This window comes from Argiope bruennichi, chromosome 7 (assembly GCF_947563725.1).
Source record: "Argiope bruennichi chromosome 7, qqArgBrue1.1, whole genome shotgun sequence".
Classification (NCBI taxonomy): domain Eukaryota; kingdom Metazoa; phylum Arthropoda; class Arachnida; order Araneae; family Araneidae; genus Argiope; species Argiope bruennichi.
The window spans coordinates 2,092,906-2,108,923 of record NC_079157.1 but is presented as its reverse complement, the minus strand read 5'-3'; the positions used below and the strand labels follow the sequence as shown (position 1 = coordinate 2,108,923).

The 16,018-nt window shown below is 32.2% G+C and overlaps 1 protein-coding gene across 1 annotated transcript in view; it reads right to left on the bottom strand.

The window, feature by feature from the left end:
* LOC129974957 (uncharacterized) overlaps positions 1 to 12,502 on the bottom strand; it is a 66,219-nt gene extending 53,717 nt beyond the window's left edge. The window contains exon 1 of the mRNA XM_056087777.1: positions 12,402 to 12,502. Within this exon, the coding sequence (XP_055943752.1) occupies positions 12,402 to 12,502 (101 nt within the window). The remainder of the gene's footprint in view (positions 1 to 12,401) is intronic.
* Between the last annotated feature and the right edge of the window lie 3,516 nt (positions 12,503 to 16,018).

Sequence of the window (16,018 nt, the reverse complement as noted above, 5' to 3'; positions counted from 1 at the left end):
TAAGTATTAAAATATAATAATGGCAAGCAGTTTTTTTATATATAGCAATGAATGTATTCTTATAGTATATGTTAGCTTTATTGAAGCTCTGTAATTCTTGGATTTTTTTTTTCTTTCAAAAACGTAAAGTGTCGGACCTCTCAGATTTTCAAAAAAGGCCAAATTGAAGGAGCCCGTCTAGCTGGAGCAAGTGTGACCGAAACATTCCAACTTTTAGGCGTTTCTAGGGGCACCGTGTCTAAAGTCATGACAGCTTCCGATACACACAGCGCGGCAAGACAAACTCGGCAAAGCAAAATAGTGGGCAGAAAGAGAAGCTCAGTGAAAGAGACCTAAGGGTATTGAAGTGGATTATAATGCCTAAAAAGCGAACAACTGCAGAAGTGACCTCAGAGCTCAAGCCCCATCTGGATTATCCAGTGTCAGTGATTGCAGTTAGAAGGCACCTTCATAAACAGAGCATTTATGGCAGAGCAGCAAATCCCAAGCCACTTGTCACAGATGTTAATGGTAAACATCGTCTTCAGTAGTGTCATACTCACAAAATCTGGTCATTTGATAAGTGGAAGAAAGTAATAGGGTCGGACGAACCGTGTTTCTCACTTTTCCTTACAACAGGACGGCTGTACGTTTGGAAGACATCTGCACAAGTGTATGATCACGATTGTCTCCGTCCATCTGTCAAGCATGGAGGTGGATCTGTCATGATATGGGCAGCCATGTCCTGGTTTTCTGCTGGACCAATCGTAACCCTGAAAGGAAGGATCACTGGGGTGAAGTATAGAGAAATGTTAGCTGACCAGGTCCATTCTATGATACAAACTTTGTTTCCTGCAAGAGATTGAATTTTCCAGAATGATAATACGCCTATCCATGCAGCGAGTCGGAGAACTTGTCCAATCATGGTTTGATAAACACGAAGATGAAGTTAAACATCTGCATTGGCCCACACAGTCCCCCGACCTCAATATAATTGATCCGTCATAATCTATTTTAGAGTGTTCAATACGAAATAGATATCCTCCACTGGCATCTCTCCCAGGACTTTCACAATATCTCCAGGAAGAATGATACAATATTCCTCTAAACACTATTCAACACTTATATGAATCGATTCGTAGACGAATCCAAGCTGTATTGCATGCCAATGATGGTCCTGACCATACTAATAAAGGATTATTTATAATCTAAGATGTTTCCTTTATATTGATAACCACCTGTATCTCCACCTTATTCCGATCTAATATTTCAATTGACTGATTATCAGACTGTCTATTCATTAGTGCACGAAAGCCTTTTTGGAAATTAAACAAACTCCAAACCGCACTAATTTAGAAAAGTGAAATTTGACGTGCAATAATTTACTTTATATATGTAATGATAACTCTTAATTTAATTTAAATCCTAGTTAATTTCTTAATTAACATTCTATCATAAATTAGCCTATATTGCTTTTTCTAGAATTTTCTCTCATTTTCTAATATAAATCCCGTTTTTTATTTAATTATTTCTAACACCCGCTCTGAAAAAGGGCTGAATCTTTAAGTTCTCTCGCTCTGAGCAAATGCATAAATTTCTAAGGCCTACGACATAACTTTAAAGATACATAAGATACTTTTTCCTATATTGACAGGTGTTGAGAAATATGCATATACATATGCATGTGTTGCCGAATTCGACCGACACATTCAGCGGGGAGATAGTAGGCATCAAGAGGAAAAAGAATCGCCAAACAACATGGGGTCCCAAACGACGTTTAGTTGGTGAAAATCGCAACAATATATGGAGTCGGAGAACTTTTGGAAACTGTAAAAAATTAATTCAAAAATAACAAATGCTGTTTCAATGAATTTTTTTAAGTGAAAGCACATTCTTAAAAGTTTTTTGATGCTGGCAACATGCGGATTTATGATCTAGGGGGTCGTAAATTTCAGAAACGAAAAAATGGTTTAGAGCCCATATTTGCAAAAATATTAAAACTTCAAGAAAAATAAAAGCTTGAAAATGTAAGGAATTGTTTAGTCTATAGTTTGATATAAGCTTGTAGTGTGATAACGGGGGAGTTTTAAAGATATCCAAGGAAAGTAACAATGGGAACCAGAAAACATCGCTACAACATCGGTACCGATGTTCGCAGAGAGCGTTGTCAAATTCGAAAGACAAATTTAGAGCAAGGATAGTAGGTATTAAGTATATGAAAAATTACCAGAAAACATAGGGGTCGCAGGTAAAGTTTTTCAATAAAAAACACATATTGGGTGGAGTTTGCATGCTAGAAGCTTTATCCACACAGGAAGATGCAAACTTTTCTGCTAGAGTTTTATTTTCAGATGAAGCCTCTTTACGAGAAAGATGCCTTCAACATGCACAATGTGAATATTTGATCATTCGAAAATCCCCACATCGCTCTCTCGTCGAACGTACAACACAAGTTTGATATTAACATCTGGGCAGAGTCATCTATTTGGACCTTATCTTCTGCCCGAACGCCTCAGCGGCGAAAAGTAACTTGTATTCTTCCAGCACTTTCCTCCGGATTTACTGCATCGAACACCGACAATTTGGTTAATGCATGATGGAGCACCAGCACATTTAAGTTACATTCGTGAAACCTGAATTGTTGTTTGCGAATGAAGTATAGCGATCATCAATTCTACAATGCTCATTAATGAATACTTGCTCGGTGCTTTTATTTTTCTCGAACGCATGAAAAATTTACATACGAGAAGGCTTCTTCTCGATTATCTTGTTCCTAATCCTCGCATTCATAGGTCCATTCTCTTTTTCAGACTCATTGTCTTTTCGATGCCTGTTTCTGCGATTTTCTCTAAATAAACGTTGCCTGCGATCTATGTTTTCTGGTAATTTTCCCTCTACTTAATGCCTATTATCTTTGCTCTGAATTTGTCTTTCGAATTTGACAACGCTCTCTGCGAACATCGGTAATGATGTTGCAGCGTTGTTTCCTGGATCCATTTTAGTTTTCTTTGTATATCTTTAAAACTCCCCAGTTCTCACATTACATGCTCATATCAAACTATAGACTATAAAACTCCTTACATTTTTAAGCTTTTATTTCTCTTCAAGTTTTAATATTTTTGTAAATATGGGCTCTAAATTATTTTTTTGTTTTCAGTTATTTACGACCCCCTAGATCATTAAATTCGCATGTTACCAGCATAAAAGAAAACTTTTAAGAATGTGCTTTCACTTAAAAAAATATTTGTAGTTAAAACAGCATTTGTTGTCTTTTTATTAATTTTTACAGTTTCCAACAGTTCTCCGAGTCTCTATATTTTTGCGATTTTCACGAATTAAACGTCATTTGGGAGCCCATGGTGTATGGTGATTCTTTATCCTACTGATACCTTCTACCACCTCTCTGAATTTGTCGGTAGAATTCGGCAACACCCTGTATATATATATATATTGTCCACTTTACAAGCGCTTTTTGGCCCACGGAAGTTCAACAGCTTCTAGAATGGCCCGCTAGTACATTTTTTGACTTATTTTAACACCCTCCTCCACAAAAACAATATTTGTTTTGCCGCTTGTGCAAATTCCGCTTCTTCGTTAGTTTTCAATCTGGAAGAAAACTAAATAAAAAACAATCAAAGATCTTCACTTAAATATTCAATCACCATTTATAACCTATTGAATTTAGAATGTTTCTATTAATTTAGAAAAAAAAATGTAATAATACTATTCTCATCAATTTAAGTGATCTGACATTTTTAAAATGGAGGTACTGGCCTTCAGCAATGACATTTTTTATGGATAGAGGGGGGGGATCCCTTCATTATTGCCATCTTTGATTCAAGCAGAAAAGAAGAATTGCACTATAGCATCAGAATTCGACGTTTGAGGTAAATATTATTCAAAATTAATCCTTTTCATTAAATAAACAAAAGTCTGGTAGCTATTCTTTTAGCTTAAAAAAAACTAACCGCCTTCGGTGACCAGTTGTTCACCCTTCATATTATAAGTAATAATTTAGCCCTTCAACTACAGAAACAGATAATCAGCTGAGAAAGACGAAATTTTTGTAATAATTTTACACTGTGATACCTAATCCGTAGAAAATAAAAGATAAGAAAATTAATAAAGAAAGTATCAGGAAACCCATATTGAAAGGGAGAGGAATTAAATTGCAGTAGATGACCATGAAATGGAGTTAGGATTTCAGGATTACTTTTATACTATATAAAGTAGGATAATCATCTGAGTTCTTCTACATGGAAAGCAAAGGCGAAAACGTGTAGCAGTAAGCAGTATTTATATTTTTATCTTTCGAAAGCTATACCTTCTCACTGTGAATTCTATTTAATAATAAAAATTTAAAAAAAAACAGTAGTACAGATTTTTTGAGTCCCAATTTCCAGAATGCATTAAAAATAGTTTCATATTATAATACATATTTAATAACTTTAAAAAATAGAATTAAATGAACTTCTTATGGTAGGCATTTCAATTGTGTGTTTCTCATAATTTTTGCTAAGTTAAATATTAAAGCGAAATATTGATTAGTAATTTTACAAAATCATATTCATTTTAGTATTAATAATTATCTAGAAGAATTAATATTCATTAACTAATAAATATGAATAATTATTTCATATTCAAATTCATTTTCTTAGTACTCAATGTTAAAATACATTTTTAATCATCTAAGAATTAAGGCATTTATTCTATTTTTGGAAAATATCAATTTATATATGAAATAAAAATACATTTAAAATCCATATAATACAAATGAAATAAACTCAATTTAAAAATAGAAAAATTAAAAAAAAGTTAAAAACTTTGCAGGTGTAGCTCAAAATATTTACATACATGACATTTTTTTAATGTATTTTAAAGAATGAAATAATAGCATTTCAATTTTCTATTGTAAATATATTAAAACTGAATATACACATAAAAGTATTAATAATTATGCTACTATTTAAAATTTTTTAAAGGAGTTATTTGGGAAGGAGGATCACAGATCTCAATACAATATGAAAATCAATATTACACTAAGATACGTATGAATAATTTATTGGCATATTCATTCAAGAAGATCTATCACAGCTGTGATGCATGCAAATAACTGCTATCACAGATGAACAGATCATCTAGTTTCCACGGCTGCCAGCTGGATTTTCTTCCTTAGCAAATCTTCCACTTTCTTATCCAATGCTTTCAAATTAAATATTATCAAACATCAAAAATTGATATAATATTGCACAGCCGTGGTGGGTTCAAATTCCGAAGTAAAATAACCGGAGATCCAACTTTAAGTCGTAGAAGATGAGGTGACATGCCTGACATATCCAGAGAGTTCAAAAACTCTAGTGGATAATTTACAGCTTCGTTAGCATCGCAAACTGTATCAATCAGTTTGTATGACACCAAGTCGCCTGGTAATGACTGCTGTATCTTGAAGTTTAAATCGTCGACGTTCACAATTTTTGCTGCCAAAAGGCTCTTTCGACCAGACACGCGTGATTTATGTATTGTGTGCGTACATCGGGAAATATGCAGTCAAGGAGAGCATATTACTAATCAAAGATAGTGCAGAAATTTTATGCATCCAATATTTTCATAGACAACAACTTTTCCAATCACCGATATCTAACAATTGGTCCGAAAATGTGTCAGCAGATGGATCTTGTAGCATTTGGACGCGCATGTTCATTGTTAGCTGGACTTTTTCAACATTACGCTACAGTGGTGATGATTTCAAGCAAGAATTGATCTCATCAGCGTACGTTGAACGTGGATAGGGTCACACTAATTACCTAGCGTTATGAAATATACTTTACGACCTATGCTCATACCTACCAAATACACACAAAAAAATTTCATAAAAATCGGCCGAACCGTTTCGGAGTAGTACGAACACAAACACCGTGACACAAGATTTTTATATATTAGATAAAGCTAAAGGGCAAAGAAGTGTATAAAAATTACTGTTAAGGTAAATGCAAACATAACATCATAACTTAACAATAAAAGAAAATTTTTTATTAAAATTATTATAAAATGACCTGATTACAATGCATTACACTCGATGAAGCAAGAGGAAATAATGCATCGTAAAAATTGTAATAAATAAAAAAGCTAAAAATAAAATGGAAAACTAAATTATAAATACTGCTTTTTATTTTTCACAATGATATGCAAAAATAAAAATAGAATTCATTAAAAAGTAAGACATAATTATTGTTAAAATTAATCTAAAAACAGAAGAGATTCATATAAAATTTGAGTCGGAGACATTTTAAAGATTCAAATATAACTCAATTAGCAAATTGAGTTATTGATTTGATTGATTCTAAAATCTCTTTTTTGAACTTGTGTAAAGTAAGAAGGGATGAACTAGATATTTCCTATAATGCATACTGTGAGTTTCTAGCAAGTTTCTTAAGTTCTGAACCCGTACAATATAATAATCGTTATAGAAAATTTTGCAACATTAGATTGGCTATTAAAAATTATACACAAAAAATAACTGTAAAATTACTTATAAATCTGAATCTTATTGACCAAATATATATGATAAATATGTTAAAATAGTCACTGGCATACATTTATTGTCAATCTTTCTTCCTGAGAACCATTTCAAATTTTAATATTAAAATTTTCAAGATTTGTATTCACATTTTTATTATCAGACAAATAATTATATATGTTATAAACAGCCTTTAAATAACTTTTATATTTATTATTCATAAAAAAATAAAAGATGCCATTTTTTTAAATAAATCCAAAATAATGTTATGATGAAATAAAATATAACTATAGTGTAAAACTGCATAATATTTAAAAAATATGAATTTATTTACAAATTATTGAATAAACTACATATATAAATTACGTATTTGGATATTAACTGCATGCTGTTGATGATTATAGTCAAGATTAAGTTATGAAAGAATTTATGAGCAAGGGTCCTTGGCAATTAATTGTTAGCATGTGGTTAATATACAAATATCTAATACACAACTGAAAACTGAAGTTTTCTTCAAACATATCATTTTTTGTATTTTATTTATTATTGAGATTCATAATTATTTAATAAATGAAAGAAAATGATATATACAATCATTTTAGCATCATTGCAAAATATTTAGAGAATATCCATTCAGAATTAGATATAAAAAATGTCCTGACAACTGAGGACACTTGCTCCAATAATTCTGCAACATCATCTAAATATAGGGAAGAAAATAATGATCAGATTATTCAATTGATTTTAAAATGTAAAATGCACAACAAAAAAATTAACTTGCATATAAAAATATTTTCTATATCATTTTGCTTATACTTCATAAGAAAGAATCATTCAAAAAGTTGATTAGTTTTTCATTGCTTCTTGCATTATTATTTCAATCAAACAAAATTTCTACCTTTCTTTTAATTCGGTGTACCTATTTTGTGTTCAGTACGTAAAAAATTGTTTGGTTAATTTAGCAAAGTACAAACATGGTTAATTGCTCCTAAAGAAATTAACCATAAAAGTAAATTCAATAGAATAAAGAATTTAAAGCAAAGGAAAGAAATGTCAAGGCTGGCAAATTTGGATATCTGCAAAGTCTAAAGAAAGTGAATGATACTTTTACACAGTTAAAGAGTATTAGTCATTAAAAGAAAACACGTGGTGATTGATGAAAATAGTAAGCATGGAAGGTGGAATATTATAAGACAATATTTTTTGAAGGCTCCGAAAGTTAATTCAGCCTTGATTAGAAAGATACATGCGCGTCCATAATTAGTAAACAAAAAGATAAAGATACGTAATAAATTTTCACTTCTGAATAAAAAAGAATATAACAATTTCTCGATACATATTTACTATCATGAATTTGCTATCATGAGTAAACAAGAAAATAAAACGTATGCAATAAGTTTTCGCCCTAAATAAACAAAACGAGATTTTTTTTTTTTTCTATACTCATCCTGATCCACCATGATCATCTATTAATCTGAAAGTATAAATATTGTTCAGAAAGCATATTATATGCCATTATTAAAACTCAGTAGAAAGATTACAGAGGAATTTAAAAAGAAACCAGAATATTCTTATATGATAACAGAATATATTATATTCAGAGAAAAGCTTAGCATGTGGATCTCGAAGTGTAAACATAAACAATAAATGGAGGAAGCGGCAGGCTCATGTCAACCTTTAAGAGTCCAATCACAGCGCAGTTCACATCATCCCGATGCTTTTGTAAGATGCGCTGTGATTGTACTCATTTAGGTTGGCATGGTCAAGCCGATTTCTAGAAAGTGTTAATATCTAGGGATGACGAATATTTTACAAGCGGTTATTACGTAACCAATATCAAAAAGTCACAAATACAAGTGATCAATACTTTTCAAAGAGGGGTTCGATTCAAATCCTTGATACGATCTTACTGGTGATATTTCGATTACAGGTTTTGGATCACGATAGAAAGTAACAATCTATACGATATCACTGAAATTTACCAGAGCGGTGACTTCACAGGAAATTAACAATCGATATGATCGTCCAATGGAAGCTCTCGAACAAAACAGAAAAGAAGAAATCTATGAATGAATTGAAAAGTGAACGGACCGGTTATTGGAGTTATCGTATCATTGAATTGCATATCACTGAAATTTATCGGAGCGGTGACTTCACTGGAAAGTGCAAAGTCGCCGCTTCACTTCATTAGAGTAACCTTGACTTTCCAATATTCGCATTTGATGATGCACTATTCCATAAAAATCCTTTTTCATTGCTTGTGACTTGACTTTGCATATATTTCGTTTACTCCTGGCGCCATCTACTAGTAGAATATAGAACTAAAGTAAACAATTTAAAGAAATAACATATATATTTCATTCAAATTTTTCTGAAAATGATTTACTCCAATAAAGAAATTAAATAAATGGTTTTGAAAAAAAATCAAATTTAAGAAGGAAGCTGAAATAGATAAATTAATTCAATCACGCGTTACTTAAATTAGTAAATTAAGTATTAATTAAAATCTATAAATTTTATATTTAATATTAAGTAATAATTATTAATTAATAATATGACTGAAATAAACCGACATTTGGAACAAATATTTAAAAATAACAATAGCAAAATTATTTACTATTCAAAAAGTCGTGGATTATGCATCTATCAATTTCCACTTTTCAATCCATTCACGGCAACGGCAACGTCGTGATGTTTCGGAGTTCCGCGATGTGACAAAGTGGTAACGAGCACCTCCACATCATAATTTGGAATAGATACTTTAATTTGTTAGTTTAGGGAAAACTTAAATTTAATTGAAACTAGTTTTGATGAGCGCAATAAAGCTCTAACGTCATGAAATTTGGTATTTAATTCATATTATTATTATTTATGATATAATTAATTAATTAAAATAATATTAAGATTATTTATGGGGTAATATACAGAAAAATTTAATGGAATTACGTTGCACGTGCCTTAACTATTGGAACTGATTTTTTAAAAATAAATTTACTGAAGGAAAAAATTTCAAGAAATTTCACGCGTGTATCTCATTGTAGCTATCTGAGGCCAAAACAAATAATTTTGATAAATTTAATCCACCAAATTGGTAACAGAGTTAATTAATTCTCAGTTTTTTTGACTGAGGGAAAATTAACGCCTACCGCAGCTCTCGGTCTCTTCCTCGAGCTGGATACTGATGGATCATAAGTAGGTAGGTTAAGTAACTTGTTACGAATCTGGGACAGTTTTTCGAAGAATTTGATTGATGTTCTTCTAATAAAGTCCGAAACAGGTTCAATTTTGAGATCGTCATGTAAGATTTTTCTCCTGATATACCAGGGGGGCGTTTACAATCTTCATCAGGGGCCTATTTTGGAAAACTTGCAACCTCTTAATGTGAGTGGCGGAAGTCGCCCCCCCCCCAAATTTGGGTGCCATACATTAAAATTGGTCTTAAAATAGCTTTGTAGAGCAGAAGCTTGAGCCTAATCGATAGCTTGCTCCTAGGAGAAATTAAGCTGTTGAGTTTAACACTCATTCTTGTAGCTTTGGTGAGGATTGCTTTAATATGACTATTAAAGCTCAATTTGGCGTCTAAAATTAACTCTAGGTATTTATATTCATTTACGAAGGGGACGGGTTGGCCGAAAATTTGGATAGGGGCTAAGTCAGGCATTACCAGTTTTTTAGTAAACAGGATGCACGCGCGTTTACTTGGGTTGACTTTTATTTTCCAGCCGATGAGCCACCACTGTAAAATATACATGTACTGTTGAATGTTTGCTATGATTATGTTTGGATCCCTATGCTGTGTGAGAATGACGGTATCGTCTTCAAAAATTGCTAAGTGACAATTACTAGCTCTAGGTAGATCGTTAACATAAATGTTAAAAAGAGTTGGAGAGAGTAACCTCCCTTGAGGACAACCGCTCAGGATTGGTCTGGGGGAAGAAATTACATCATTAACTCGCACCCGAAAATTACGAGAAAGTAGGTACAAGCGTAAAATTTTGACAAATTGCGCCGAAAATCCAAGTCGCATGCACTTGAATAAAAGCCCTTCGTGCCAAATTTTATCAAAGACCTTGGCTACGTCCAGAAAAAGTGCACCTGTGGTTTGGGACTTCACAAAGCCGCTGTGAATCAATTCTGTAACACGAATTAGCTGGTGATTCGTCGACAGATTTTTACGAAATCCGAATTGTTCGTATATTAAAATATTTTTGTCGCTGAGGAATTGATTCAGGCGTTTGAGAAGCACAGATTCGTACACTTTGCTCAGGCTACTAAGTAGCGAGATGCGACGAAAATTTTGAGGTAAGGTCAAATCAGAGTTTGGTTTTGGAATAGGGACAACCACAGCTGTTTTCCAGCAATCGGGAAAATAACATAATTCCATTAAATTATTTATTAAAAAAGTTAAATATACAATAAATAAAGGTGGGGGGATTTTAATCATGCGATTTGTAATTAAATCCAATCCTGGCGATTTATTCGGCTTAACGTTTTTTATAAATTCTATGATCTCCGTTGGCCGAACGGGTTCAAGATTGTTTACGTGGTCACGTGTCAAAAAGTTCTCCAGCTGATCTGTGACGTAGTTCGTTAAGGGGGGGGGGGGGTTCGACAGCCACGCGTCTGCGTGGGGTGCGAACTGGTTTTGGAGGCTATCAGCCAAAATTTCCGCCTTTTCAATGGGAGCAAGTGCGAGTTCCCCCATTCCCCCTTTTGGGGGGGATGAATGGTTTTCGGAGAATGGAAGAGCGGCGCCAGAGGCCGCGGGTGTCAAGATTTTCTAACTGCTCAGCTCGCCGTTGCTCGAAATGACCTACTTTTAACCCTTTTATCTCATCCTGGGTTCTGCGAAGTTCCGTTCTCACTTCAGGATCGCGAGATCGTTGCCAAACTCTTCGCAGGTAGTTTCGCAGTTTAATTTTGTTTTGGATTTCTAAAGGAAGCTTGCTTCTCTGGAGGTTTATTAAATTTTGGTTTTGAGGCTTCTGCGAGCGCCTCTGTTAGAATTTTTCCTAGACTTCCAACTGCAAATTCAGCGTCATCATTGCTATTAATTTGGAAGGGGGGAAGGGGTTTAGAATTTAAGATATGCCGAAAGTTCTCCCAGTTAGTGGAAAATTGTGCTGGTGAATTTAGAGAAAAGGTTCCAGTATTAAAAGTCAAAGCTACTGAAAGGTGATCTGAATCTAAACAATTAAACACTCTAATTTGAGAGTGGAAAGGAATTCAATATTGCGAAATCTATGATGGAATCATTAGAGCTAACTTGATTAATGTGGGTTGGTGAGTGGGGCGCCAAAACATTGATTCCGTCTTGCGTTGCAAGATTATTAAACAACTGCATTCCATATCTCGTTGATTTGTAATTATTCCAAGCGATATGACCTGCGTTCATATCGCCCGCAATGATGAAGTTTGGGCCTAAATTTAAAAGTTGTTTTCAAATCCTCCAGAGGGAACATGTACGAACTCCCAGATCGAACATATGCTGACACAATTTTGAGAGGGGGGGAGAATTCCTAATTTAACCTCAATATTTGTCGCGTCCATCTTCTCTAAAACGGAAGTGGGGATGACGTGATGTTCAATTATTGATTTCACATAAATATAGGTGCCTCCGTAAGTGCGCTGACGATTAAAACTATCTCCGGATCTATCAGTTTTATAAATCCGGTAATTAGCGATTAGGGGTGGGCACTCCGGGGGGGAGTCGGGTCTCTTGTACCAAAAACACATCAAGATTTTGCTCTGATACAAAGTCTCTCACCTCAGCGATCCTGGGCCGCTGACTATTTGCGTTCCAGGTGCAAACTTTAAGATTATGCAAGTTTATTATGTTGTTACGATTGAATGTTAATGTTGGGGACCGTAACTAAGATTGAAGTATTCGTTGAAAAGAAAATACGCCATATCAGCACCGTGGGATGCAGCACGAACTGCTGGTAAAGCTTTTCTATAAGCTTGGAGTAGAAGAGGTGCTTCGCACCAATCTTCTCTCGTGAGCATAGCTAGACCTGAAAAGATGTCGGTAAAAATTTTGGTATTTATCGCATCCACTGGGACCGACCGATTTGGAATAGGTCTTTTAGCAGCTGGTGAGATTGTTTCACTTTCCACTGGGGTCTCTAATGGAGGAAATTCTGACTCTGAATTCGTCAGAATTTTTGAGAATGACACATTATCTTCTACTTTTCTGAAATTTTTAAGAGGTCGATGCGTCCTGGGTATATCCCATATGGATTTTTTGGAGGGGTGATTTTTTTGGAAATTAGTAGTGGTGTTGTTACTACCACTTGGTTTAGAGAAACGGGGGTATTGGCGCCAGTTCGCCGCATGCTCACCTGCACAATTTGCACAAGTTAGTTTATCCTCGTAGGCTAACGTGCAGTCCTTAGTCAATCCATTCACAGATTTCTCCTTTTCTGTTTTGTTCGAGAGATTCCATTTAGGGATGACGAATATTTTACGAGCGGTTATTACGTAACCAATATCAAAAAGTCACAAATACAAGTGATCAATACTTTTCAAAGAGGGGTTCGATTCAAATCCTTGATACGATCTTATTGGTGATATTTCGATTACAGGTTTTGGATCACGATAGAAAGTAACAATCGATACTATATCACTGAAATTTACCGGAGCGGTGACTTCACTGGAAAGTAACAATCGATACGATCTGTCCAATGGAAGCTCTCTAACGAAACAGAAAAGGAGAAATCTGTGAATGACTTGAAAAGTGAACGGACCGGTTATTCTTGGAATTATCGTATCACTGAATTGCATATCACTGAAATTTATCGGAGCGGTGACTTCACTGGAAAGTGTGAAGTCGCCGCTCCACTTCATGAGAGTTACCGGTTTTACTGGTATTCGTATGTGTTGATGCACTGTTCCATACAAATCGTTCTTAATTGCTTGTGATTTAACTTTGCATATATTCCATTTACTGCTGGCGCCATCTATTGGTTGAATATAGAACTAAAGTAAACAATTTAAAGAAATGACATTTATATTTCATTCAAATTTTTCAGAAAATGGTTTACTCCAATACAAAAATTAAATAAATGGTTTTGAAAAAAATCGAATTTAAGAAGTAAGCTGAAATAGATAAATTAATTCAATCACACATTACTTAAATTAGTAAATTAAGTATTAATTACAATGGGGTCAATTCACGGTCACGTGTCAGGTACCTAACAAACCGTTTCTGTTCAATTTTCAACCATTCTGCGCATGTTGGGATGTCTGCCGATAACGTTGATGAAACCATTGTTTAGTAAATGTTACGCTAGCCGATCAATTATTAAAAACTTCGGATTTTTTTTAAAGATTTTATTTTGAATTATTTTTCCGAATTTTCGTAGTTATATAATTTTATATCTTTTATTAAAATTTTAATTAGTATTTCAATGGAATTGTTGTTTTTGCATAATTAATTAACGTCGCTTTTTAATTCGTTTGGTGCTGCTTTATTCTTTCCTTTCCCATATCCTTCCTCCCCCCCTTTTTTTTATCCAAAGGATACATTTTGACAAATGACTATGGCAGTGTTTTTGAAAAATTACATATGTTCTTTATTTACATATTATTTAAATATTATTAAATGTTGAATCTTATAAATATAGTTCTTTTTAAAAATAAATTATTACTCTTAGATAAGTTAATATTTTAAAGCTTAATAATAGAATTATTATATTTTTTTCTTATGTAACTATTTTTATAAATATTGAGACTTTGATGCTTTCAGTTTGCTCAGAGGAAAGAACATGAAACTCAAATTAGTATATATTGAATAAATTTTGTTTACAATTTCAAATTATGAAATATAAAAGGTATGGATACCTTTTTTTTTTTTATCTATGCAACTTATGAATAAATAATTTCATTTTAATTTGTAGAAATCATTAAAGGAAAACAAACAAAATCACGCTTTCATAATTTTTATTTTCACATTACAAATATATATATATATATATATATATAGATAGATAAAATATATGTGATAATTATTTGAAAAAAATATGATCAAATGTAAGTTTCAATATACTCAATAATTCAAAAAACTATTTACTATTTATCAACATTTATTTTTCTAGACACTTGGAAATAATATAAACACAGTATGACAAGAATGTCAATGTAAATGATGAAATCAATTTTATTCAACAGAAACATTCTAGATTCTAAAGAACAGTTTTTTTTATCAATAATAAAAACATAATGGTGAACAATATATTTTTAAAGCAGAACATTTATGAAATTTTTTAAAGTGCGAAAGTTACATTGATAAAAATTTCATTGAATGAATATCATAAAATAAAACAAAAATATACTATACAGTAAATTTAATAAACAAGAATAAGGTCATGATATATATATATATATATATATATATATACAGAGAGAGAGAGAGAGAGAGAAGTTAAATAGGATATAAAGAGGAGTTGAAAGAAACACTTTTATGCTTTCACAGAATTTTATAATTCAAAATTGATATGTTAAAAAAATAGGAAAAATCAGTGAGACATGCATGTAGCAATGAAGTTGGGAATAAAAATTATATAATAAATGCTGATATGGAAATTGATTTTCAATGAAAAGACCTGTATTTATTAAAACAGAAATCACTGAGGTGCACAATGGTATAACATGATATTATGATAAAAGTCAATTTCAGTTTAAATAGTACAATAAACTATTGACATTTCATTTTTAACAATGGAAAAGTTGTTTGATATAAATTTAATTTGAATCCATCACAAATCTGCAAATGTAATTAGAAAACTAGTAATAATGCTTTCTGGAGCCATCCATTTTGCTCTTTTGTTATTAGACATGATTTCCCAGCAATAACTGAATAACATGAATTACTAAAAGATAGGAAAACTTTAAGATTCATAATAAAAAGTAAAACCTCATAATGCATTTTATTATAATGCCAAAAACTAAAATTCAAATGCAAAAATTATTTGACGTTAATTAATGGTTTTTTTACTTAACTAATTTATATACTTAATTAAATGACATGTGTTTTCAAAACTTAAATATATATATGTATGTATTTCTTATATATAGCATTCAATTTATCAAATTAAGAGCACTTTTAATAAAATACATCAATTATATATATATTATAACAGTCAATAAGAAAATTCAATTTTCAATAGTTAGTAAAGATTTCACTTATTAAATAAATCTTTAAGAAATTTATTCACTTCCACCTAAGTTTAGCATTATATTAGTTGTTATTTTTGCAGCAGGAATTTGTTTACTTACATTAATTAAATTTAGACAAAATTTTTTGGAAAATGCAATATAATATTCATGTAAACATTTTAAAACCTTCTAAGCATATTCAAAATTATCAGAAATTTCATCAAATGTGAATAAAGTGAATTGGAAATGTTCTCACGATTTTGTTTGATTGTTTTTGTTGGCAAATCGCTTACCGTTTTCTTTTTTTTTTTTTTTTTCGAAGACTTTTTCTAAAAAATTACTGAAACATTTGCGATTACTGGAATT